Source organism: Megachile rotundata, chromosome 12 (genome assembly GCF_050947335.1).
Source record: "Megachile rotundata isolate GNS110a chromosome 12, iyMegRotu1, whole genome shotgun sequence".
NCBI lineage: Eukaryota > Metazoa > Arthropoda > Insecta > Hymenoptera > Megachilidae > Megachile > Megachile rotundata.
In genome coordinates this window covers 9,846,512-9,870,909 of record NC_134994.1, presented here as the reverse complement: position 1 = coordinate 9,870,909, position 24,398 = coordinate 9,846,512, and the positions used below count along the sequence as shown (strand labels likewise).

At 42.5% G+C, this 24,398-nt stretch overlaps 1 protein-coding gene across 1 annotated transcript in view; it reads left to right on the top strand.

Moving 5' to 3' along the window:
• LOC100883355 (protein Fe65 homolog) overlaps positions 1 to 24,398 on the top strand; it is a 186,144-nt gene that overhangs the window by 115,684 nt on the left and 46,062 nt on the right. The window contains exon 5 of the mRNA XM_076538106.1: positions 1,219 to 1,528. Within this exon, the coding sequence (XP_076394221.1) occupies positions 1,219 to 1,528 (310 nt within the window). The remainder of the gene's footprint in view (positions 1 to 1,218; positions 1,529 to 24,398) is intronic.

Here is a 24,398-nt window from a genome sequence, read left to right as displayed (position 1 = left end):
CTCGTTTCCATGTCTCTCTAAATATCGGTAAATTTCGTTCGATGAACGCAAATTGTCCCTTTGACCGAAACAACGAACAGAGCCCGCGGTTGAATCAATACCGGGAACAGAGGGATAGGTAGAGAAGAAATAGGAGTGTCAAGGATAGAAGACGGAAAGGAAGAAAGGAAGGAAGGGACAAAGGAGGCCAAGGAGATTCGTCTTAGACACCCACACACACACTCGCACGCGTTCTCTATGTACACGGGCGTGCATTTATACCGTCTACGTGCCAATAGCGTGTCGATAAGTGCACGAAGCTTCTTGACGACGTTTTACGATTATCGAGATTTTTTAACAAAATGTCCGACCTAGCGTCAGCATGGATGCATTCTGTCGGTTTCTCTACAACGTTCTACTAGCCACTGTGGTCTTGGTCAGGAGCATCAGTGAGTAGAACGCAAGAGCATTTAATAATCTCGGTGTTCTCTTTCACTAGAACGCTTGAACCTCGTTTTCTATACGCTTCTTAACTTTCAACCTCTTACGGCCCGGTCAATGTTTTTAATCCTCTTACTATAGGCAGTTCGCTTTAGAGGATTCTTCGGGGTGTCTCTGCTGACGAGGTCGATTGATTCGTCCACGTCTTCGTCTTATTTCGCCTTTAGCTTTCGTTCATTTTTTGTTTCGTATCTTCGCTCGATTTTGAGATACGGGTTTTTGCGGACACTCTATTATCGATCAGGAGCTGGGGGATTTTTTTGGACCTCTTCCCGAGGGAAGAGGCTGATGGAGAGGCTGGAGGGAGAGGTTTTATGTATAGACATGAATTGATCATTTTTCAAAGCTTTACAGTAATAAATCATAAAGTTTGTAAATTATTGTATTGACAGACTTGCAGACTTAAGTATGTAGATTTTCTACTATCAAAATTGAGCACTCGTCCAAGTTGACTTGAAAAGTCAACAAGTGACATAACCTCTCCCTGGCTCACCATACTCTCTACAAGAGTCTACGAATTATAAAAATGTACGAATTATAAAAGTATACAAACTATTGTCATTCTACAAAAGTCAGCCTTCCAGATTTAATAATTTACACAAACTCACGCTTCGCATCAACAGCTACCTCGACTGTCGCTACTCATCGCTAACAGTCTCTTTCAGACCTCCATAGCACGCGTAAAACCTCCACGTTTAAAGCTTCCAACACTAACCTATCCACCATTGAATGTTACAGAAAACGGTCTGCTCTCCTTCGAGAATCCCAACTACCACCTCGATCCAGCCCGTCTGGACGATGCCCTGAACAGCAACGAGAACGGCAGTTCCCTGTACGACGAATTATATCAAGAGCTAGTTGGAAATGGCGGCAGAGGCGGCGAAGTAACCGGTGGCGATAGCGGGGGTGGTGGCACGAGGGTTCAAGCACGCAGAACATACGCCACATTGGATCTAGGTAGCATGGGAGTGGACGTCACTCAGGGTCCTCTCACGCAAGATTCCGTGACGGATGATGCGGCCGACAACACGGACAACCATAACCTAGGGTGAGTCGATGCTCGTTTTCACGGTGGATATTGAACGAATCACGTTGTCTCCGAGATGAACGTGACGATTCTTGATGCCGGTATCCTCGTGATATATACGCGGATACGCGACAAGAATAATGAGGATTCAGATAATTGAGCTGAGACGAGTAACTAGAGATAGCCTGGCGCGTTGCTGACTCTAATGTCATTTAGGAGAAAATTTTTGAAATGAGAGAGGAAGTTTAATATTCAGAGGTTGAGTTAGACAAAAATGTACGAGAGATTATAATAGCATCGTTATATGGTCATCGAATGGATTTTGTGAGGAATATATGGATTTGATAGTGAATTGGACTAGTATGGTAATGTTGAGGATACAACGCGTGCAGTCTTAATTTGTAGAGTTTAACGTGTGAAATTTTGTGAGGAGATATCTAATTCGTAGAGTTCCAAAGCGTAGTAACACAACGCGTAAAGTTCCAACGCGTAGTAGCACAACACGTAGGGTTCCATTACACATAGTTCGAAAGCGTAGAGTTCCAACGCGTGGCAACACAGCGCATCGAATTCTAAAGCGTAAAGTTCCAACGCGTGGTAACACAGCGCATCGAATTTCAAAGCGTAGAGTTCCAACGCGTAGTAGCACAACACGTAGGGTTCCATTACACATAGTTCGAAAGCGTAGAGTTCCAACGCGTGGTAACACAGCGCATCGAATTCCAAAGCGTAGAGTTCCAACGCGTGGTAACACAAAGCGTCGAATTCCAACGCATAGAGTTCCAACGCGTAGTAACGCAACGCGTCGAATTCCAAAGCGTAGAGTTCCAACGCGTGGAATTCCAACGCGTGGTAAGACGGCGCATAGAACTCCAGAGCGTAGTGTTCCAACGCGTCGAAATCCGCAGCGTAGAGTTCCAACGCGTGGTAACACAACGCATCGAATTCCAAAGCGTAGAGTTCCAACGCGTAGAATTCCAACGCGTGGTAACACAGCGCATCGAATTCCAAAGCGTAGAGTTCCAACGCGTGAAACTCCCATGAGTAGAGTTCCACCGCGTAGAGTTCCAAAGCGTGGTAACACAACGCATTGAATTCCGCAGCGTTGAGTTCCAAAATTGCACAGAAATATAACCCATACCTAAATTTTCCAACACATCTGCCTATCAACCTTCATAACACATCAAAATATCTACCTCCACATTTCACATTCCACCGATCTATCGCTCATAATTGTCCAAGTACCCCCTGTTCTTAATTAAGATTCATAATTACCGCGAGCAAAAAGCCCTCTCGTTTAAAGAGCACCGCGACGTTAAAATACCAACGCCGATTAAAGAACGCCTTTCATCGATCGTCCATTGAACTCTTACGGCGCTAAACTTTCGAGATACTAATTGCTCGAGGTCGATGCTTCATCCCTCTGTATCACGGCGGTGTTTCATCTATTCTGTTCGCCGAGCATTTAACCAACCCGTGCAGTGAATTTCGGTCGAGGAAACGGCAGCCAAAGAAGAGGTAACGAAGGGTGAGGAGGGTAGCGAAACGGCCAAGAAGAAGCCACCTTTCACGACGGGAAGAAGTATGCAGCCCTCTGTGCCAGACGTCGACCGTTTCCTTAATTGCATTTTTATGCTCGCCCGGATTTCCGGCCGGCAAAGACGAGGCTGTTCCAAAAAGGGGACTCTGAGAGACGAGAAGAGAGCAGTTTATTATCCTGCTGGAGGATGTTGGCATCGCGAGTGTCCATTAACCCTTATCTCGATCAAATATGCTACGGATAACGATTTCATATCTAACTGGAATAGTTAATAATTCAATTTATAAATATTCATATTACCGTGTCAACGAGGAACGTTAATTAGAACTGCATTCAATTTCATTACGTCGATTTTCATTGTCAGAAACAAATATGGTTGTATCAATTACATACACTTTTGAAATAATTTAAACTCTGATCGACACATAATTAATGTCTGATGGAAACAACAATCCAGTAGTACCGTGAATTGGGGTTGATCGAAAGAACGGAGACATAAACGATGCCAGCCTATCTGGTACATTTCGAAGATCTCGTTTGCGAGATTAACGAGCCAGAATGGGATTTCGGTAATTCCGAGCATCGTCGACACAAAAGATCCTCTCCGGATGAAGGAACTTAACGCGTGAATCAAGAGGGAGACTCGAAGTAGCAAGGAAAATTCCGACCCGTTGAACAATCAGAGACCAAACTCGTGTAACTTTGAATCGCTCTCTAAAGTTGTCCCGTCTTCCTTTACACTCAGCTTATTTTCCTTTTGCAGCTAAGTCTTGATTCGCCAAAGAACAAGAACGCTCGATCAAACTTTCGGACTTAAAAAAACAACGTAGCTACGATCGATTTTTTGCTCCAGTTTGCGTCAGCCAATGAAAATCGCGAGGGCGATTAAGCGTGGGGAATTTTAATTCGTGCAGTTGCTGTATACGAAATTGGAACTAGTAGAGCTTTAGTTTACAGTGTTTTATAGGAGTTAATAGACGCGTGGAATTTCGATGAAGAGAGTTCCAACGCGTTGAGTTTTAATTTATAGTATTTTGATGCGTGGTAACACAACGCATCGAATTCTAAAGCGTAGAGTTCCAATGCGTAGAGTTCCAAATTGTGGTAACTCAACGCTTCGAATTCCCAAGCGTAGAGTTCTAACGCGTAGAGTTTCAACGCGTGGTAACACGACGTTTCGAATTCCAAAGCGTAGAATTCCAACGCGTGGAGTTCCAAATTGTGGTAACTCAACGCGTCGAATTCCCAAGCGTAGAGTCACAACGCGTAGAGTTCCAAATTGTGGTAACTCAATGCCTCGAATTCCCAAGCGTAGAGTTCCAACCCGTAGAATTTCAAATTGTGGTAACTCAACGCCTCGAATTCCCAAGCGTAGAATTCCAACGCGTAGAGTTCCAAATTGTGGTGACTCAACGCTTCGAATTCCCAAGCGTAGAGTTCCAACGCGTAGAGTTCCAAAGCGTGGTAACACAACGCTTCGAATTCCAAAGCGTAGAGTTCCTAAGCGTAGATCTCCAACGCATCGACACGAAAGTGTACCAGCTCTGAAAGCGTATATCAAAGTTAGATAGCAAGATTGGAGGGACAAAGCGGCATCGATGAGAGTGTCGGACCAGAAGAGGAGAATTTCGATCGTAGGAACAAATAACCAGGGGTCCTTCCGAGCCCATGTAACAGGCTGGAATAAGTTCCAACTGGCATGTAGCATTGGCCATTCGTTCCTTCTGTCCGAGCCCTTTTTCACGGGTTCGGATTTATTGAAATTTTATGCGGTGGTCCGATGAAGTCCGACTGGAAGTTTTATCAACGGCTCTACGTGGTCGGACCTTATATTACGATAGAACGAGAACGATGGGTGGGTCTATTCTCCGATCTCGCTACTGGGAACCGATTTTCCCGTTCGTTCCACCGCTACGCGGGTCGAACAAAAGCAGTTCGAGGATATTTCTGTCGGCTGAATAAAGAAAATTTGGTCTGGAAGGCTTTCGAGGGCTCATGTTTAAAAGCTGGAGCATAAAAATATCCTGGGAATAAAATGGACGATGATTATTGGGACGAATATAAATCGTGGATATTACTTGTGTTCGTTTGTTAGGTAGTTTGAGGTGATCGCCAAATGTAGGAGATATTTTTGAATTGCCGCGCATTGAAAGTCACAATGCGGTAACTCGTGATTTGAGGAAGAATGTGTTGGAATTTGACGCGTTGTGTTACCACGCGCTGAAACTCTACGCTTTGGAATTCGACGCGTTGTGTTATCACGCGCTGGAACTCTACGCTTTGGAATTCGACGCGTTGTGTCACTACGCGTTGGAACTCTACGCTTTGGAATTCGATGCGTTGTGTTACCACGCGCTGGAACTCTACGCTTTGGAATTCGACGTATTGTGTTCCCACGCGTTGGAACTCTACGTGTTGGAATTGGACGCGTTGTGTTATCACGCGCTGGAACTCTACGCTTTGGAATTCGACGTGTTGTGTTCCCATGCGTTGGAACTCTACGCGTTGTTTTACCACGCGTTGGAACTCTACGTGTTGGAATTTGACGCGTTGTTTTACCACGCATAGGAACTCTACGCTTTGGAATTCGATGCGCTGTGTTACCACGCGCTGGAACTCTACGCTTTGGAATTCGACGCGTTGTGTCACCACGCGTTGGAACTCTACTTGTTGGAATTGGACGCGTTGTGTTATCACGCGCTGAACCTCTACGCTTTGGAATTCGACGCGTTGTGTCACCACGCGTTGGGACTCTACGTATATTATTACCACGTGCTGGAACTCTACGCATTATGGTACTACGCGTTGTGTCACCACTCGTTAGAACTCTACGCTTTGTTTTACCACGCGTTGGAACACTACGCATTGTGAATCCATGCGTTGTTACCACAAATTGGCACTCTATCCATTATGTAGAAAGTCCTCTAACACTATTCGTTGGGTCTCCACGCGTTGCACAATAAATCTAATATCCCACCATAGAACCCTATGACCATATAACGATAGCAACATGTACTCCATAGTAAAATTAGCACAGTGAGACTTGAGGAAAAATACGAAGCAGATAACGACACATTCGAACGTTATCAATTCAGGACAATCGTCTCGATAGCATCGAGATTTCCATGTCTGCTCGTCGCCGGAGTGGAACAGCAAGTTAACGAAGCCATCAGCGAACGACAATCCGTTGCAGTTGATCGAATTTTCCGGTCGAAGCAGAGTGGAAAAGCGAATTTCCGTGCCTGCAGGCCTGGTCGCTTTCATCGGCGCTGTAACGTTAACTCGATTTACCCTGATGCGCCTGAAACGTACGCAACGTTATGTTATTAGGCACTTGACGTGCCCGACTAATTCTATGGGGCTCCATGCAGGCTGCGACATAGTCGCGCTTCCGGAATATCGGTAATCTAATAGCACGCTCGATTATTCGGCAATCGGTTGCGGTAATTGCTGTATCTTGCAATCTTTTCGGGCTCGTTTCGTTAAACTTCGTTTAGTCGAGCAGGTGTGCTCCTTCGCGAAACGTTAGACGCTGAGAGTCTGGGAAACTGAAGGATTCACAGTTTCTTAAGGAGATTCGATTTCGAAGTTCGCCGGGGTAAACTGCTCGGATGCTTCTCTTTACGGTCTTCAAGAATTGAGTTCGCTATCTGATATCTCGGAGCTCCGGTTTCGTGGGGATTTGTAGGACAAGAGGCTTGTCCTAAATAATTACCCTTTCAAGGGTTTCGATGCTGTAGAATATCCTTCTTACAAAAACGAAATCGATGAGATATTTATCTGTCGTTCTACCTCTCGGAGATGTGCATAGTCAGACATTTTGAAAATGCACCTTGTTTAGCTGCCATAAAAGCGGAACATGACGTGACTTATATTACACATCAATTTTGGGATCTGTTCTTTATTTTGATATGCAGGGAAAACTGGCGATAATAGACAGATACTTGAACTTTATCTTATGTATGTATTGTAGGTACATACATATATACATGTGTATGTATGTATCCATAATACACGTACGTATGTGTGTACATATACACACACATGTACATATACACATATTCGCATATACACATATACACATATTCATATATACACATATATACATATACATATGCATATATACAGATACATACATTCATATGCACATATACATATGCACATGTACATGTACTCATCAACATATACATGTACGTACATATATAAAAATGGTATTCATTTTTCTGCCATTTATTTGAACTCACGATGATCAATTTCCTCAACTGCGAATCGCTTTACCTTGAAGGGATTTTCCGGGTAAAAATGTGTCGATTCGCTGCAATTCCCATCGCCGCCATTTTGTCAACTGGAAGAGAACGTGTGGGTCGAACAAAGAAAGAAGTCTGGACACGAGACGTTCTGATATTTCGTTTCATTCTTGGATATTAGACGATAAGCCTCCGAAGAAGGAAAATCAAGGGACGGTGGAGCAATGATCGCTCGGATCACAGATTGAACCCAATCTAAACTTGTGACAAACTTTGCTCTTACTTCGCGCTATCTCTCATACTTCTGTCGAATCCCTCCGCCTACAATCCTTAACCTTGTTCCGTTTTGACAGACTTACGACGATCGATCCGAGAATATTTTCGCCAACATTTTTGCCTGGGGGCAGATGAAAAATTAAGAGCATAATTCACGGGGTCGAAATGACAAAAGACTATCCCCTTTGAAACAGAACGCGAGACAAGAAATACGTCTCAGAAGTTTGCTCGAACGATCAAAGTACAAATCAACTTGAAAGATACCACTGGTATCAATTAACGATCCGTCTTTGATATCTGTCTCGTGGGCTTCCAGGTCTTCTTCTTTAACGAGCTCGTTTTCTCCTGACGAGGAGATGGACGTGAAACTTGAGTCAGTCGTAGACAGCCAGTCGCAGGCTTCCCCGGGGAAAATGGCGGAATGGGGTTGTTGGTCTCTAGTTAGCTCTTAATTTTTTAATCCTGACTGGGTTTGCAGATTTTGGGGATTCGAACTGTTGGTAATTTGTGCATTTGATAATTTGCACGTTTTCGGGGTTTTTAAACAACGCTACGAATTCCAAAGCGTTGAGTTCCAACGCGTGGTAACACAACGCTTCGAATTCCAAAGCGTAGAGTTCCCGCGCGTAGAGTACCAACGGATAGAGTTCTAGCGCGTGGTAATACAGCGCATCGAATTCCAAAGCATAGAGTTCCATCACATGGAATTCCAGCGCGTGGTAACACAACGCTTCGAATTCGAAAGCGTATAGTTCCAACGTGTAGAGTTTCAATGCGTAGTAACACAACGCTTGGAATTCCATAGCGTAGAGTTCCAACGCGTGGTAACACAACGCTTGGAATTCCAAAGCGTAGAGTTCCAACGCGTAGAGTTTCAATGCGTAGTAACACAACGCTTGGAATTCCATAGCGTAGAATTCCAACGCGTAGAGTTCCAACGCGTGGTAACACAACGCTTGGAATTCCAAAGCGTAGAGTTCCAGCGCGTGGTAACACAGCGCATCGAATTCCAGAGCGTAGAGTTCGAACGCGTAGAGGTCCAACGCGTGGTAACACAGCGCTCTGAATTCCAAAGCGTAGAGGTCCAACGCGTGGTAACACAGCGCTCTGAATTCCAATGCGTAGAGTTCCAACGCGTGGTAACACAGCGCTCTGAATTCCAAAGCGTAGAGTTCCAACGCGTGGTAACACAGCGCATCGAATTCCAACGCGTAGAGTTCCAAAGCGTAATATTAGAAAGTTTCAATGCTATACTTGGACTATTACTCGAACTAATACAAAGAGTCATCCGAATGTATATCGATGCTGAAAGTAGGAAGCTCGGATAGTCGACGTGCTTAATATGTCGGCATTATTCTTCGTCCAGTGGAAACTGGCTCGATCGTGACGGCCATAGTAGTAGCGGTAAGAACAGGCCAGACAGAGATAGATTAATGCAATCCGCATCAATCTCCATCGGAGTTGAAGGGCCGTCTTCCTTCTAGGAAACCATCAGCATCGCCGTTCGTATTCACTTACGACTATTCACCGTTATTATGCATCATTCTGCGCTTGTTTTTTGGGCTCAATCATCTCGACTTCCGGCTGGTGTTGGCAAATTGACCGATTACTTTCGAGTTGCTGTCTGTCAAAACATCCGGCTTCTCTTCTTCTAATTGAATTTTTATTCTTTTGGTGCTTGCTTTTCGGAACAATTTTTAGGATGATTTAAAGAAGAATATTAGTAATGAAAAATGTTAGAAATATTCATAACTTGAAGAACTATTTTAGTTCATGAATTCTTCAATTTAACTGAAAACCTGTAAATAATTAATGTGTTAAATTATCCAACTGCTCTTCCATATAATTCTATGTCACAGAGCTTAAAAATAAAAAGAGTACAGCGAGTATAACACGAGGTAAAAATCACTTCACGTGTCTGACAGCTTTTCAACCCCTATGTTCCCGGAGGATTATCACCCAGTTTATCGAATAGCATCAACCGCATTGTGAAGCCCTTCCCCGTGTACAGAAAAGATTCCCGTGTTATCCTGTTCGTTTCTCTTCCGCGAAAGATTGCAATGGCCATGATCCCCGCGGCTTTCATTTTTATTACCCCGCCGTTATATTATGCAGCGCCATACGCCACGAAGGGTTCGGTTTTCAAGGACACAGCGCACGCTGCATAAAAGCTATCGCTCGACGGCAGGATGTGTCCCGATAAAGTCGTCGGGTAGGCATTCAGGAAGCGTAAACTCGTAAGACACGACGTCCTCCGCGTCGTAGGTTGGCTGCGAATTGCGGGTCATCTTGTACAATATCGACCCTTCTCTATCGACTCCACCCCCGTTCGCTTTCTTATCTGCGGTATCCTGTCGACAATACGTCCCCAGGACATTAAGAGCCTCCAGCGATCCCCGGTATTATCCTCGTTATATTTTATATCGACTTCCAAACAGCGCGATATCTCGTATGCTTTACAAGAAACGAGGAAGGAGTTTTTCGGACGATTCACGAGCGCCGGAGAGCTTCACCGGGAGACGTAAGTCACCTCGACAGCACCCTCCGGAGCACTCGAAGCCGAAAGGCACACAGCCGTGTGGAGGAACGAACCATTTTCGAGGGTTCCGTGAGGGAAAAAAAAGAAAAGAGGGTCGGAAGGGGGGTGGCGGAACTCGCACCTCGCAAGGATAGGTATCTTAACGATCGTGTCTGAGGCGGGATACATTGGGCGTGAAATAAGGCGCCTTTGTTAGGGCAGCTTTTCTTTAGAGCCAACCCCCACCCTTTCCTGACACTCAAAGCATCCGCCTTTAGTTTCCTACGTTGCCACCCTCGCAACCGCAACCACCAGGATCACCGAAGAGGGTCGGCCGTCTTTGACACTCCATAGTTTCGCTCGTTCCCGAGCTACAACATGGAAAAGGAACTGTGAAAACTACTTTCTTGAGCCGGCTGCAGCGGCCACCCTTCCCTGCGGGCTCGCAAACTACCAGTTTGCTTGTTGGCCGCACGGAATATTCTGACTATGTCACTTTGTCGAATTAATGCATTCTTAATTGAACTATCGCGATTTCTTCATTGTCATTGCTAACGAAATAGGGGGTGTTTTTTCATTATTATTCAATCTTAAATTCAAGTTACTCTGTCGAGTATCATCTGACAAAAAATTTCTGCTGACATGTCCTGACATTTTCTTCTGACATGAACGTTCAGTTAATCGTTTTCTATGAAGACGTTCTTGTGTACCATAAGTACCACTAATGAAAAAAGTAGCTTGTTTCTGTTTGATACATTTCTGCATTTATTGAACACAGTGATAGTGATCACAATGAAGTTGTATTTTAATAAGTCTTTTATGAACATTCATATATAATATATTAAAAAATGTATAAAATATATAAATACTTCAAGAGTCAGATTCCGTGCAAAAGTGATTAGCATCATACATTTTCCACGTCACATTAAAATTGACTTACTCCTTCACCTTACAATTTGTCTCTACGCCTCGCATCATTGTCGCACACAATAAATCACGAAAGTATCTCGAATATATTAATAATAATAGCTCCTTGATCGATGGCGAAGTCTGTAAAATTCGACTGCCATTTTTAACGCTCAGAATATTCTCTCGCTGGTATCTTAACCTTGAACCTAAATCCGGACATTGATAGACGCGTGATATCGTATGCACTCCGTACGCTCGTCACAGTATCTTCAAGCCCGTCACGTGCCATCCCCAGTATACGGGGGTGAAAATTTATGATAGGCTGCCAGGCGACCTAGCATCCCTCTAATCCCTTTACCTGCATCGCCTCTTTCTTTATTTCTCCGCTGAAATTTTCGTCCTGATATTGTCGTCGATCACGCGTCGACGTGCAACTTGATCGGAATAAAAAATTTGGGAAGCTGAGTCGAAAATACACTGGAGCAACCCCTCCTAAAAATCTCCATATCTTCAAATATTCTGATACGATGTTTTTGAGCATGGCACTTCGTTTGGGATTTCTTTTGAGATATTACGGAAGTGTGGGGGGTATTTTAATTCTGTCGAAGAGAGAGGTTTGATGAGGAATCAAGTGTGAGGTTCGGTAGAGTGGTTCCAGTAGTATAAGTCAGCGCGTGGTCAGACATGGAACATGTAAACAGCAAGTTCTCATTGAAGAAGTTAAGCAGTTTGCCTACATTAAATTTTTAAGATATTTTCCAATCTTTGGATTTGCTAAATTCCTAGTTTTCTTATGTTACTAAATTTCCAGTCTCAAAACCTCAATTTTCGACCCAGCTCTCCTGAAGTTTTAATTTTCCTAATTACAAATTAGGAAGCGCTCAACTGCTCAAATCTACTATTCCTAAATTCTGCTATTTCCTAAGTATTCAAACCTGAAATATAAATAATTGGAAGCCTCCTAAGCTTGCTTCAGAAAATAATTACGCGAATGCATGACGAAACGCAATAAACGGAGAGTGGTACGCGCACAAGAGTATTATTTGAAAGAGCAACAACCAAGCCAGGGTAAATGACACATTGTTCGCGTATTGTGCACACATTCGTCGGATACTCAGCGGACGTGCCTCGCGTAGAACGCTCGTGTACGCTCGCGAGTGGGCCGAGCTTACGCGACCGTAATGTCGAACGCTTAAATAATGCAACGAATGCATGCAGAAACCGCGCATACGCGGTTCCCCGTCAACCGCGTTCCCCGATAAAACTTGCACGAACCGTCCGCGGATCGAACTTTTATCGCGGCTTATCGATTATCTGCCATCCGAGTAATTGGATGATTTCTCTGCTCGGGACGTTGATGCCCGTTAAACCGCCGCGAAATCGAACCGCCCTCTTTCCTCGTTTTTCCCCTCCTGTAAAAGCGACAAAACCGAGCCACCGGATCATTTTGATGCTCTTAACTCAAATCGACCGACACTTTTGTCGCGTTCCTCCTCGTCGTAATCGCTCGGAAATCATTTCCCGGATTGATGATGCATCGCGGGGAAAATAAAACGTTACGTTCCGTTTAAAATTTCCGATCCGAATGAAAGCTTCGTAATGGTAGACTCGAGGAGGCACTAATCGATCTGCGGAATACGAGAGTGGTTATTATGTGTTCGATATCCAGGTCGAAGGCGGTTTTAGAATCGCGTTCATTCGTTATTCTGCAATTAACTGATTTGCTCGCGAAAATTCGACAAAATTTTTGCGCTATTAATATTATTTTATTACTCAATTTTATTTACATATGTGTACAGTTATTATAACCAAGGTTCTTCAAGGTTTCTCTTCAAATCATGTTTGACGTCCATTTTGTTCAGTTTCAGAATTAAAACTTCCCGGTCCTTCCTTCCTCCTTCCTTTTCTAGGAAGTTTACTTTAAAGAGGCTATATCACTGTTCCCGTCTGGTTTCATTAGCAACGTTGCAAGAATGTGACATTACGTGCATTGTGCTTCGGCGCCGTTTCATAGAGTAGATATCGAACCGCGATACAATTTCTGCAACGCGTTTACAGCTTGCTTTTGTACGTCATAGGTAGGCGTCACGGTGGCACCAGGTACACATTCGTTCCACACCCATGAAGATAAACGCGACTTCACGGTGCACTGAATGCACCCAGTGTTCTCGATACGTGGTCCTCAAAGCGTGTATACCACCTATGTGTTCCGTACGCGTGATGTTTTTCCAATCAGATTTAATCTTGCTGTTACCATAGCTCGCGGAAAGCGCAAGAAGAGTGCGAAGGTGTCGCTGTCGATTTCATGGAGCGCGATAACTTTTGTACTTTCGATTAAATTTTTTCTAATTTAACTTGGAGCGGATTTTCAGAGAGGTCTTCAGAATTGTAGAACATTGGGAGATGGGACTTTTAAGTTTTTTAGTTTGGGACTTTGGCATGTAGGACAGTTTGTGAATTTTTGTACTTTTGAATTTTTGGTATCTTGGGGTGCAACCAAAGCAAAATGATGAAACACGACATTCTTGATTTTTTTCAGTTATTACATCTACACTGTATCAAACGTTTTTGAACTAAAAGCATATCCCTCTGCATATGAATGTTTCTGGTCATAATTTTTCAAGGTAGTCAGCAAAAAGAATCAATCAATCGGGATATAATTTTGTACAAAAATACAGTGCGTCTAAACTTTTGTATGAAAAAGACAGTCTGATATTCTTGAATTTTCGATAAATGAGTTGGATCTGAATAGAACGTGATGCTTGAAAGAGCCGGTAGAAGACTAGCATGCAGCGTAGACGGATTTGACTCGATATCGATCCAGTCTGAAAAAGCAGCGCTCGAGGCAGGTCGCGCGCGCGTTCACGCACGAGGAGACACGCTCGCCGGTCGTCTGAAAATTTCAATCCACGATTTCCATTCTAACGAGAGGTCGGCAACGGGCTCCGATCGTGGCACAACCGGCCCGAGAACCTTTCAATTTCATGCAAATCGTCGGGCATCGTTGCAAGAGGCAGCACAAACACGGCACGACGTCGTTGAGCGTGCGAGCGCCAGGGAACGCCGCGCCGGTTGCTTGTTATTAAAATGCTTACACCGGCCGAGGGTCGCTGAAACACACCGGATATTGCGGATTTTTCGAGCCACCGACCGACGTTCACGAAAATTTCTCTACCTCCCCTCCCTTTATTCCTCTCTCTCTTTTCGTCTTATGAAAGACCCGCCTCCCTTCCTCGATAAAAGGGAACCTGCCCTGCGTTTTCCCCGACTGCACAATTTTGTGGCCAAGAGAGGATGTTCTGTACGTGCATCCGCTAGATAACAATCGTTTCTTTGTTGCGGTAATACACAATACTGTGAAATTTCATTTGTGTTATTCTTAATCCTTTTTATTTCGTTCGGGAAGCCCGACTGCGCTGTTTGCACAAAAATTAACGTTGCTCTTTCGTATTGTGCTACTTTCTTTTATTTCTCTGTTTTTCTTATGTGTTTTTGGGTTTATACCGAGTTAGTGAAATTGAAATTCTGTTCGACTTCTTGGTTGTCTACAATTTTAATCACATAGGATATTGTCAGACTAATTTTAACGAAATTTAGACAGGAGTACATTAATGTTATTTCTTAAACCTATCACCATGTGCCTAAGTTCAGTGACATGTTTCATAAGTGTTTGCTATACATTTATAAATTTATGTGTACATTGCAATGTACATAGAACTTGAATATTACAAATAAAAAATTCTAAACTGCAAGAAGAAAACTGTAACAGTGCTACTCCAAATATAATCATAAATTATAGAGTCAACTCAGAAATATATTACATGTTTCCTATAAATATAAGACTGAGCTGTCTGCCTATAATGTGGACATACTACTGCACATATCCTACAATATAATTTGTCTCCTACAAAAATTAACATCCATTTCTAATTTCCTTAAAATGCTGTAGAGGCTGTAAATGATGTTCCTTAATTCACCCCTCGGTTTCCTAATTGATCAAATTGTATAAATGATTATAGACGAGCAAATGCGTTTAAGTAGTATTGTACAGGGTCGAGCAGATATCGATCTGACAATTTGGTCGGGTCTCAAAAGGACGAAATTATATTGGGGTTGGCAAAGTTTCGTTATTCCAGGGCGGCAATAAATACTGACCTATTTTATGCAAATTGCTGGTTACAGGCGCGAAACTGACTGCCTCCCTTCAGGCCCGTATAAACGCGCTTCCGACGCCCGTTATTAAAGCCCTTATAGCGTGGTGTAGTTCTACCAAAAAGAAGCATCTCGTAGGGGATGAGCGGAACGGGGAAAAGGAGACGAGGAAGGGAGATAGAATTGTAACGACTAGAAATAAAGGGAGTAAAGTAGGAATTTTATGCAGAACAACCTTCCTACATTTACATTCCATACATTCGGAATCGTGCTGTAGATTGCGGTACAAAATATCGCAGCCACTTTGGCCTTCTTCAAAAATATCTTGATATTGATCTAATTATACTTATGCTTGACATCTACTAGTTTGATGTTCAAATCTCATGACAGCAATCTTTTTTATTTCACATGGCAAGTTTTAGACTTCTGTGAGTTTTGGAAGTTAGTAATTTGGGAATTTGGGAATTTGGGAATTTGGGAATTTAGGAATTTGGGAATTTGGGAATTTGGGAATTTGGGGAATTTGGAATTTGGGGGGTTTGGAATTTGGGGGGTTTGGAATTTGGGGAATTTGGAATTTGAGGGGTTTGGAATTTGGGAACTTTGGAATTTGGGGGTTTGGAATTTGGGGTTTTTGGAATTTGGGGAGCTTGAAATTTGGGGAATTTGGGAATTTGGGGACCTTGGAGTTTGTGGAATTTGGAATTTGAGGATATTGGAATTTGGGGGGTTTGGAATTTGGGAAATTTGGAATTTGGGAATTTGGGAATTTAGGGAGCTTGGAATTTGGGGAATTTGGGAATTTGGGGAGCTTGGAGTTTGTGGAATTTGGAATTTGAGAATTTTGGGATTTGGGGGATTTGGAATTTGGGGTTTTTGGAATTTGGAAATTTTGGAATTTGGGAAGCTTGGAATTTGGGGAATTTGGAATTTGGGAATTTGGGAATTTAGGGAGCTTGGAATTTGGGGAATTTGGAATTTGGGGGTTTTGGAATTTGGGGAATTTGGAAATTGGAGAATGTGGTATTTGGGGAATGTGGGATTTGGAGGGTTTGGAATTTGGGAATTTTGGAATTTGGAAAGCTTGGAATTTGGGGAATTTGGAATTTGGGAATTTGGGAATTTAGGGAGCTTGGAATTTGGGGAATTTGGAATTTGGGAATTTGGGAATTTAGGGAGCTTGGAATTTGGGGAATGTGGGATTTGGGGGTTTTGGAATTTGGGGAATTTAGGAATTTGGGAATTTGGGAATTTAAGAATTTGTGAGTTTTCGAATAATAAAATTTGGGGTTTAGGAATTTGATAACTTTATAACTCGAGAGTTCAGAAGTCGAAAATATAGTTATTCGAGGATTTACGAATGGAATTTAAAAATTATATAATTTGAAAACTGTGTATTTGAAAGATGTACCGCCATAAATCGCATTACAGCGCAAGTTATTAAGAGCGTGACATTCAATTTTCTCGTAACTGCAGCGTAGAGATTGTTCACCATAGTAATCGATTTCTTTGTTATCGACAAGATTTACAACTCACCCGTTTATCATCGCGTTTTCGTAATTTCCCGGCCCGGACATTATTGACAAGGTACCGTAATTCAATAAACAGCTACGTAAATATCGTTTTTTCGCGAGGATAATAGGAGCAGGTTGTTCCTAGCCACGAAAGAAAACGTGGGTAACGAGAATTTAAACGCGGCCGAATGAGCCGACGCTCGCAGGCCGTGTACCCGTTTCCGGATAATGCGATTTATCGGCGTTTTGCGCACTGCGGCGAAAATTGGCGATGAATACGAAAGGAGGCGAGCAGGAAGAAGGGAGGCGATCGGCAGGAAGGAAAATCGCCGGGATGGATACTACGGCTTAACGGGAGCGTTTAGTTCGCCTCGTTTCACCAGGCTGTTCAAAACCAATTGCTACCATCGTTTGCCCGGCCCGTTTTGATGCTCTATAATCGTTTAATAAGTCGACGGACATCGCATCTGATAACGACTATTCCCAGCGACACGGTTCGCAGTTTGTGTTATTGAACGATACGGGATAGACACGTTTCGTTATTCAACGACCTCGTTTCCATCAAACTGCTGACAATTTTAGGACGATGAACTTTTACATGTCTCGAGTAACGTGATACACTTTTCAGAAATTTTACTGTCACATTCTGCGGTTTAAAATTACTCTTTGATCTGCTTTTAATAAACACAATTTGACGCCAGGTCATTTTCGCTCAAAATTTCGATGAACTTTTCACCTAGTCATATGTTGATCACATATGTGTCTACACGTGTGTGTTGGTCAATTCATCTTTTCAAATTATAACAATTCTTAATTTGATCTGTTTTTAAGAACTGCAATTTGACGCCATGTTATATTATTCGCTTAAAATTTCAATGAACTTTTCACCTAGTCATATGTGGATCACATGTGTGTGAACATGTGTGTTGGTCAATTTACTCTTTCAGTTTAAAACAATTCCTAATTTGATCTGCTTGTAATAACTACAATTGGACAGCGTAATTGTCATCTTAGATTCACTTAAAATTTCAATGAACAACTTATCATCTGATCATATGTGGATAACATGTTGACTGCATATGTGTGCTGCTCATTCTCCTTATCAGTTTAAAACAATTCTTAACTTGAGCTGTTTGTAATGACTACAATTGGACACCACCATTGTTATGTTAAATTTATTAAAAATCTCAATGAGCAACTTCTCATCTAATCACATGTGGATAACATACTGACTGCACATGTGTGTTGCTCCTTCTCCTTTTTAATTTAAAACAATTGTTAACTTGATCGCCTTGTAATAACTACAATTAGACAGCATGATTGTCGTGTCAAATTTAATCAAAATCTTAATGAGTAACTTTTTATTTAATCATATGTGGATAACATGTCAACTGCACATGTGTGTTGCTGATTCACTTCATCAGTTTGAAACAATTCTTAACTTGATTTGTTTGTAATAATTACAATTAGACAGCATGATTGTCATGTCAAATTTAATCAAAATCTTAATGAGCAACTTTTTATCTAATCATATGTGGATAACATGTTGGCTGCATATGTGAGTTGTTGATTCACTTCATCAGTTTGAAACAATTCTTAACTTGATTTGTTTGTAATATTTACAATTAGACAGCATGATTGTCATGTCAAATTTAATCAAAATCTTAATGAGCAACTTTTCATCTAATCACATGTGGATAACATGTCAACTGCACATGTGTGTTAATTCACTTGAATTGACATGAGAATGTAGAATGTTTAAAATTCCGAGATCTAGACAGTCATTTTCCCAACCAAAGGAACCGGAATTCGCAACAATGATAACGAGGTATTAACACGATCCTCCGAATTAAACAATGAACCGTCGGGCAATTAAAACTTGCCGAAGTTCGGAGACAGAGGAAGAGAGAAAAGTTTGGAAGCGTTAAATGGCGCCCCCGGAAAATAATTATTCGTATCGGTCGTTATCTTGTGGCGTTTACACGGCGTGCCAGGAACGACGATAAGATGCTACGCGGTGGCATTCACTCGCTGCAACTTCGTCGTGGCCATTATCGGCATTAACGGGCAAATTCGACGATAGCCTCGAAGCCGAGTGCAACTGCAATTAAGGCCGTCGGAGGAGAACCGATTCGTGCCAAGTGCATCCGCAACGTTCTTGGTCCTTTCCGCGTCGCGCTCTTCCGTCCTCCATCTTGCTCGTTTAATCGACGAACGAAGAGGAAGGAGTAAATGCACTTCACCAAGTGATCCTACTGTATATGTTAGCGTATGTGAGAGTCCTCGACGGGTATCGGTTTTCAGCTGGCACGTGTGAAGTGCTTCGGAAAGTTGCGATTCGATAGAGCGTCTATTTCCGGACTAATGAGACTTTGTGCTCCTCTGTCACGCAATGGTTTTCCCTTGGGAAAATTTTTAGAAAATAGAAGTCTTCTACTTATACAAATTTTACCACTGCACTACTTCAAATCGATAAATATACGAGATGACGTCCACATGCCAATTTGGAGTAAATTCCAGGTACACGTCAGAGTAAAACGGTGTAAAGTTTGCAGACAAACATGGACGTTTTGCCTATGGATCGATAAACCGCTGAACGTCAGTCAGGTTCATAGGGAATTCCGAGCAGACGAACGCGAGTTGATCGGAAATTTCGCGAAGCCTGCGAAAGAATGAGGATGGTCCCCAATCGGCTTTGGTCACACGTTGGCATCGTTTTCCGTCGTGTACAGAATGCACGGGGACAGAGTGATCCTTCCAACACCAGTATGTTTCCCCGGACACGTTATTTCGCCGTACAAAACCGACCGGCTCATTGACATTCTGCCAACGGTGCCGGATTGTACCATTGCTCGTACTACTTCCTCTCACGGTTCCGTATCGGCCATCGCATTGTACCGACTCAATTAACGACGCCATAAATGATTCATACCGATATATTACACGGAACGGAAATTACGGGAATGGAATTGCCGCGTGTTCCGCAACCGTCTGCCCCTACGGCGAAATAAATTGACCAGGAAAGTTCCAGCTAATGACGCACGGCCGCGATGAAATCGCACGGATGCATCGATTTGCATCGACGCCTGCTTTTTTCGATCCCCCCGTTATCGCCCATGAATCAGGACAATATCGTTTCTGCGTGTTCTGTTCGTTACATTCATTCGCTTTTATTGCTGCTTTCTTTCGTATTTGTCACCGAGTATGACGCATATACCTTATTCACCCTCTTTATCGACTCCTTGGGGTGATCGACTCGATAACAAGTTATTCACTCTATAATATAATGAAACCTCTAAACACATTTGTTGATGTAACTAAACTTGTCAGACTTGATGCAAATAGTTTTAGACTGTGAAATTCTTGTGTCCACTTTAACACTATCTGTCAGTCCTTGTCTTTCTTAACGCAGAACCCTCATGTATCAAAAAAATGATGTGTGTAGAATATTTACACGTAGAGACCAAAAAATGGTTCAGACCATTCCAAACCAAAGATATGATGATGAAAGATATAATGACGAAAGATATGATGATAAAAGAATGAACTAACATTTACAAATAACGATATAACAATAATGATCCAGAATATTTTCAAATAACGATGATGAGCCCAACAGATCTAATCACAGTTGTCTAACATTCGATTAACCAATACAGTGCTAACGTGAAAGAAATACCCGAAAAGTCAGCGTCCCATTTATCCAAACGAATGGAAGAGTATCGAAGATGTAGCCATTCGAAGGCCAAACGTGTCTCGACAGAATGTTTCGGGTAAGACGCGCGTCTTGCACACGCGTGCAACATCGAAATCCTGAGTCGTCCATTGGCATTCACCGGACCACGGCGAATTTCATTTATATGCTAACTCGAAGCCACGCGCCCGTCCCTGTTTCCACCTCGAGATCCCCGACGAAACGTGTCAGCCGCACCCTAACACGCTTTCCGGCGAACTACTTACGAGAACGGTCGGATCTTCGCTAGCAATAATTGATCCGTCTTCACTTTCTCGTCTTTCACCGCCAATAAATTATTTTCATGGACGGAAAATATGGTTTCGGAGCTTGTATTATTAAAGCCTATCTGACGCACGGGTCTACTAAATAATAAAATAGTAATAATATTATATATAATTAATATATTATTATATATAATAATATTTCAAGAGAATATTTAGGAAAACTATCTGAGGTGTACGATTAGATCTTAGCTAGGGGCCATTTTGTCTCACCGTTCGGTAAGATGGTGTCCTATGATAATGTAGATACACAATGCAAGAATAAAAATGTATAACTATATCTATCTAGATAAATACATATTTATAGTATTTAGCATAATAGTCTGTGGTATATTAAACGTAAGAGTAGAATATTTAGGAAAACTATCTAGATCATAAGATTAGATCTTACCCGGCGGCCATTTTGTCTGACTGTTCGGTAAGATGGTGTCCTATGATAATATAGTTATACAAGTATATGAATAAGAATGTATAACACTATATCTATCTAGATAAATACATATTTATAGTATTTAGTATAATAGTCTCTAGGTATATTAAACATAAGAGCAGTCTTGCACATAAAGTTTATTTAATATTAAGTACTGACAAACGGTACATAGTAGAGATGTAACTTATCGATATCTGCAACCCTTCAACCTGTAAATTCTTGCTTAAATCAGTATTGAACAGAATATGTATTAAGTTCATCATGAAGACAGTTTATGCGATCAGACTCCACAGAGGTTGAACTCATTGAATGATGGTTCTCGCGGGAAATTCAAATTCCCAGGCGGTTTGGCACGACTGCGGTCGCTTCGTCGGTCGGCTTAATCGCGGCGTAATTAACGCCGTGCGATAATTGGGCGGGGCACGATGCAGCCACGGGAGGACGTCGTTATAGCGTCGGGACCGTCGCGTTGTGTCCTTAAGCGCGATAATTCGTCCTGACGCGGTCGCCGTCCTGAGACGTCGTAGAGGGAACGTATAACGAACGCGAGTCGACCGACCACGGTTCGTTAGCGGTGCCGACTCGTTAATTGAGAGTTAAATTTCTGTTCTTTGCGGTCTTTGTTTACGCGGAGCCAAAAAGGAACGCGCGGCACGCGTCAAAGCTCGCCGAAACGCTCGCTTTGTTCGGAGGGGTGGATGCGTTAATTAAAGTGATTACGTGATTTCGTTCACTCGTTTATACGGTGATCGTTAACTGTGTCGAGTGCTGACATCCTTTGGAAATTATATATTGTTGATCGGATTTATGAGTCTTTGAGTAAAGTGAAATTAAAAGGAAATGGGATTTTCGTATCGAATTGAAAATTCGGGGATCACTTAATCTTTCACGAACGTCACCTTCAGCAATAATACTATTCTTGTAGTTCCCCTTTTTTACAAATTTACGCGTTGCTTCGCGGAATAATGCAACGGGCGCATGGCGAAAGAGACGTACTAAAACGGAATAAGAAACGTGGAATGAATGAAGACTGTATCATACGGGACACGCGTCACGTCGTAAACTTTTCTTCGGCGTCGTTCGCCCTTTCTGCTCATCTTGAAGCTGAAGATAGGTGAGGGAAAAAAGAGAACTTCCGAAGCCAAAGCAGCGTGTTGACGCGTGTTACGCGAACAAATACCTTCGGAGCGACGTAACGCCTCGTGCGATGCCTTCATGGCGAGCTTCATGAGCGGAAGCGAAGAAATATTCATTTTAAATTTTTTACATGCATTAAATTTTATGTTTAACCCTTTAGATTAAAAAAAATTACAAATATTAAATACTAGTTAGGTTACATGCATGACAAATGTGTACACGATCTTTATTAAATATATGACAGTATGAGGCTTTCATGAAAGTGAAGATTATTATTTCTCCTAGTTAATTCTACCCTATTTTGGCTTCAAAGAGCTAGTTTAGAGGAAAAGTCGGCAGAGCTTGAAAAACTTGGCAATTTCCGGAGACAAAAGTCAGCGGTGCGTGAGCGACATCGTAAAGTCCCGTGATCCGCATACTGTCCGCTCGAACGGAAACATGGAGGGACGTTTCGTACGTTTTCACCTGCAAAATTAACTGCGCTTGTTTTTCTAGCGTGCCACGTGGACAGCCAGATCCTTAGATCCTTCTGATCCCAAATAGAATATTTATATCTACAAATACAGTCCCAAATTCGTACCCAGATTTCAATGTCCTCAAATACCTCAAATTCCTCAATTAAAAAAAATTAACACAGTGGAAAGATGATTGCAAGTCAAACTAAATTCAGTGATATATTTCTGACTTATGAACAGTGGTTCCTGACTAATAAAAGAAATACAAAGAATGAAGAGAAACGACTCCATCAAAAATCTAGGACGGTCTATCGTACATAAAACCTCCCCCTCCGGCGTGGCAAAAAAAAAACTCGTAAAGTTTACGAGACGATTTTGCAATTTCGAAGCGAGACAGCCTTCCAGATTGTACGGTCGATTTGCTGCGACTTTGCGTCTCGAAATTTCGATGGTAAAAAATTCTCCGAACAAACTCGTTCTTTCATAATCCAACGGGTGTAGGGTATGCATACGAAAGATGCACTCCGAAGATAGAACCAAATTCGCGTCCCGAAACAAAATATGCAAACGTCTGTGTATCTTGCCTTACCGGAGTAGCTAATAATCAGATGAACGGATCATCGTAAACTTACTTGCGGAGAATAACCGATTTTTGGTAAGTAATCGGGAGGAGATGAAAGTTAGATGGGTGGATATAGATATTGGTTTTAGGTTAATGAGGTTTGACGTGAGAGCAATTTTTTCAATTTGTTCATCTACTGATTAGAATGCTTACATTCTACAGAGCTATATTTTTAGATAGCTTTGTACCCAAATTTCTATATCATCAGATGTCTATATTCCAAAGTCTAATATCCTCAAATCCATATGTCGAAATCTTTATGTACCAAACCTCTATACACTGAGTTTGCTGTACCCTAGATTTCTATATTCCAAAATGCCTCTATGTCCACATCTCTATATCTCCAAAATTCCTACATCGACCTCTATATCCTTAAATCCCTGTATACGCCAAATCTCTACATGTCCCAAATCCGTATATATCCCAATCTCCAAACATCCCGAATTCCTACACACATCCGTCCACATCCGAAATCCCCGTATCCCTCTTTTACACTGACCAATTTCAATTGGTGTTTGAAAGCGTGACTTCTCGCGCGGGTGTAATCGTCGATCGTCTGGCGGGTCGGGAAAATAAAGTGGCGACTGAAAGTGCAGGGGCGAGGTTGTAGCCGCGTGCAGGTAAATGCATACAGACAGCACAGGTTGATAGTAGGTGACCTGTACACGATGGTAGGGAGTTGATCGAGGGCCAACGAACCCTTCTTACCCTTTGACCCTTTCGTGCACCCCCCTGGAGGGAGTCACGATGAGGAGGATCCTCTCGACCGGAAGTGCTTTGCAATGCAAGTCGGTGCCACGAGTGCGCAGAGGTCTTTGTAGCGAGGTGCAGCACGAGACTGGCAACGAAGTGCATCGAGGAATCGATCGACGGTGCGAAAATCGAGAGGTCGAGCGATGCGAGGCGACTGCGACGCGACGCTTTTTCATCGGGTCCGTTAAATAGAGACGCGTCGATGAGAACGGCAGCCTACGATGCCGCGAAACCAGAGAATTACCGGTATACACCGTTTCCGTCGTGCTTCCTTCGACTTTTCAATTTTCATTCTGAGTCTGTTTCTGAAAGGCTCATTGA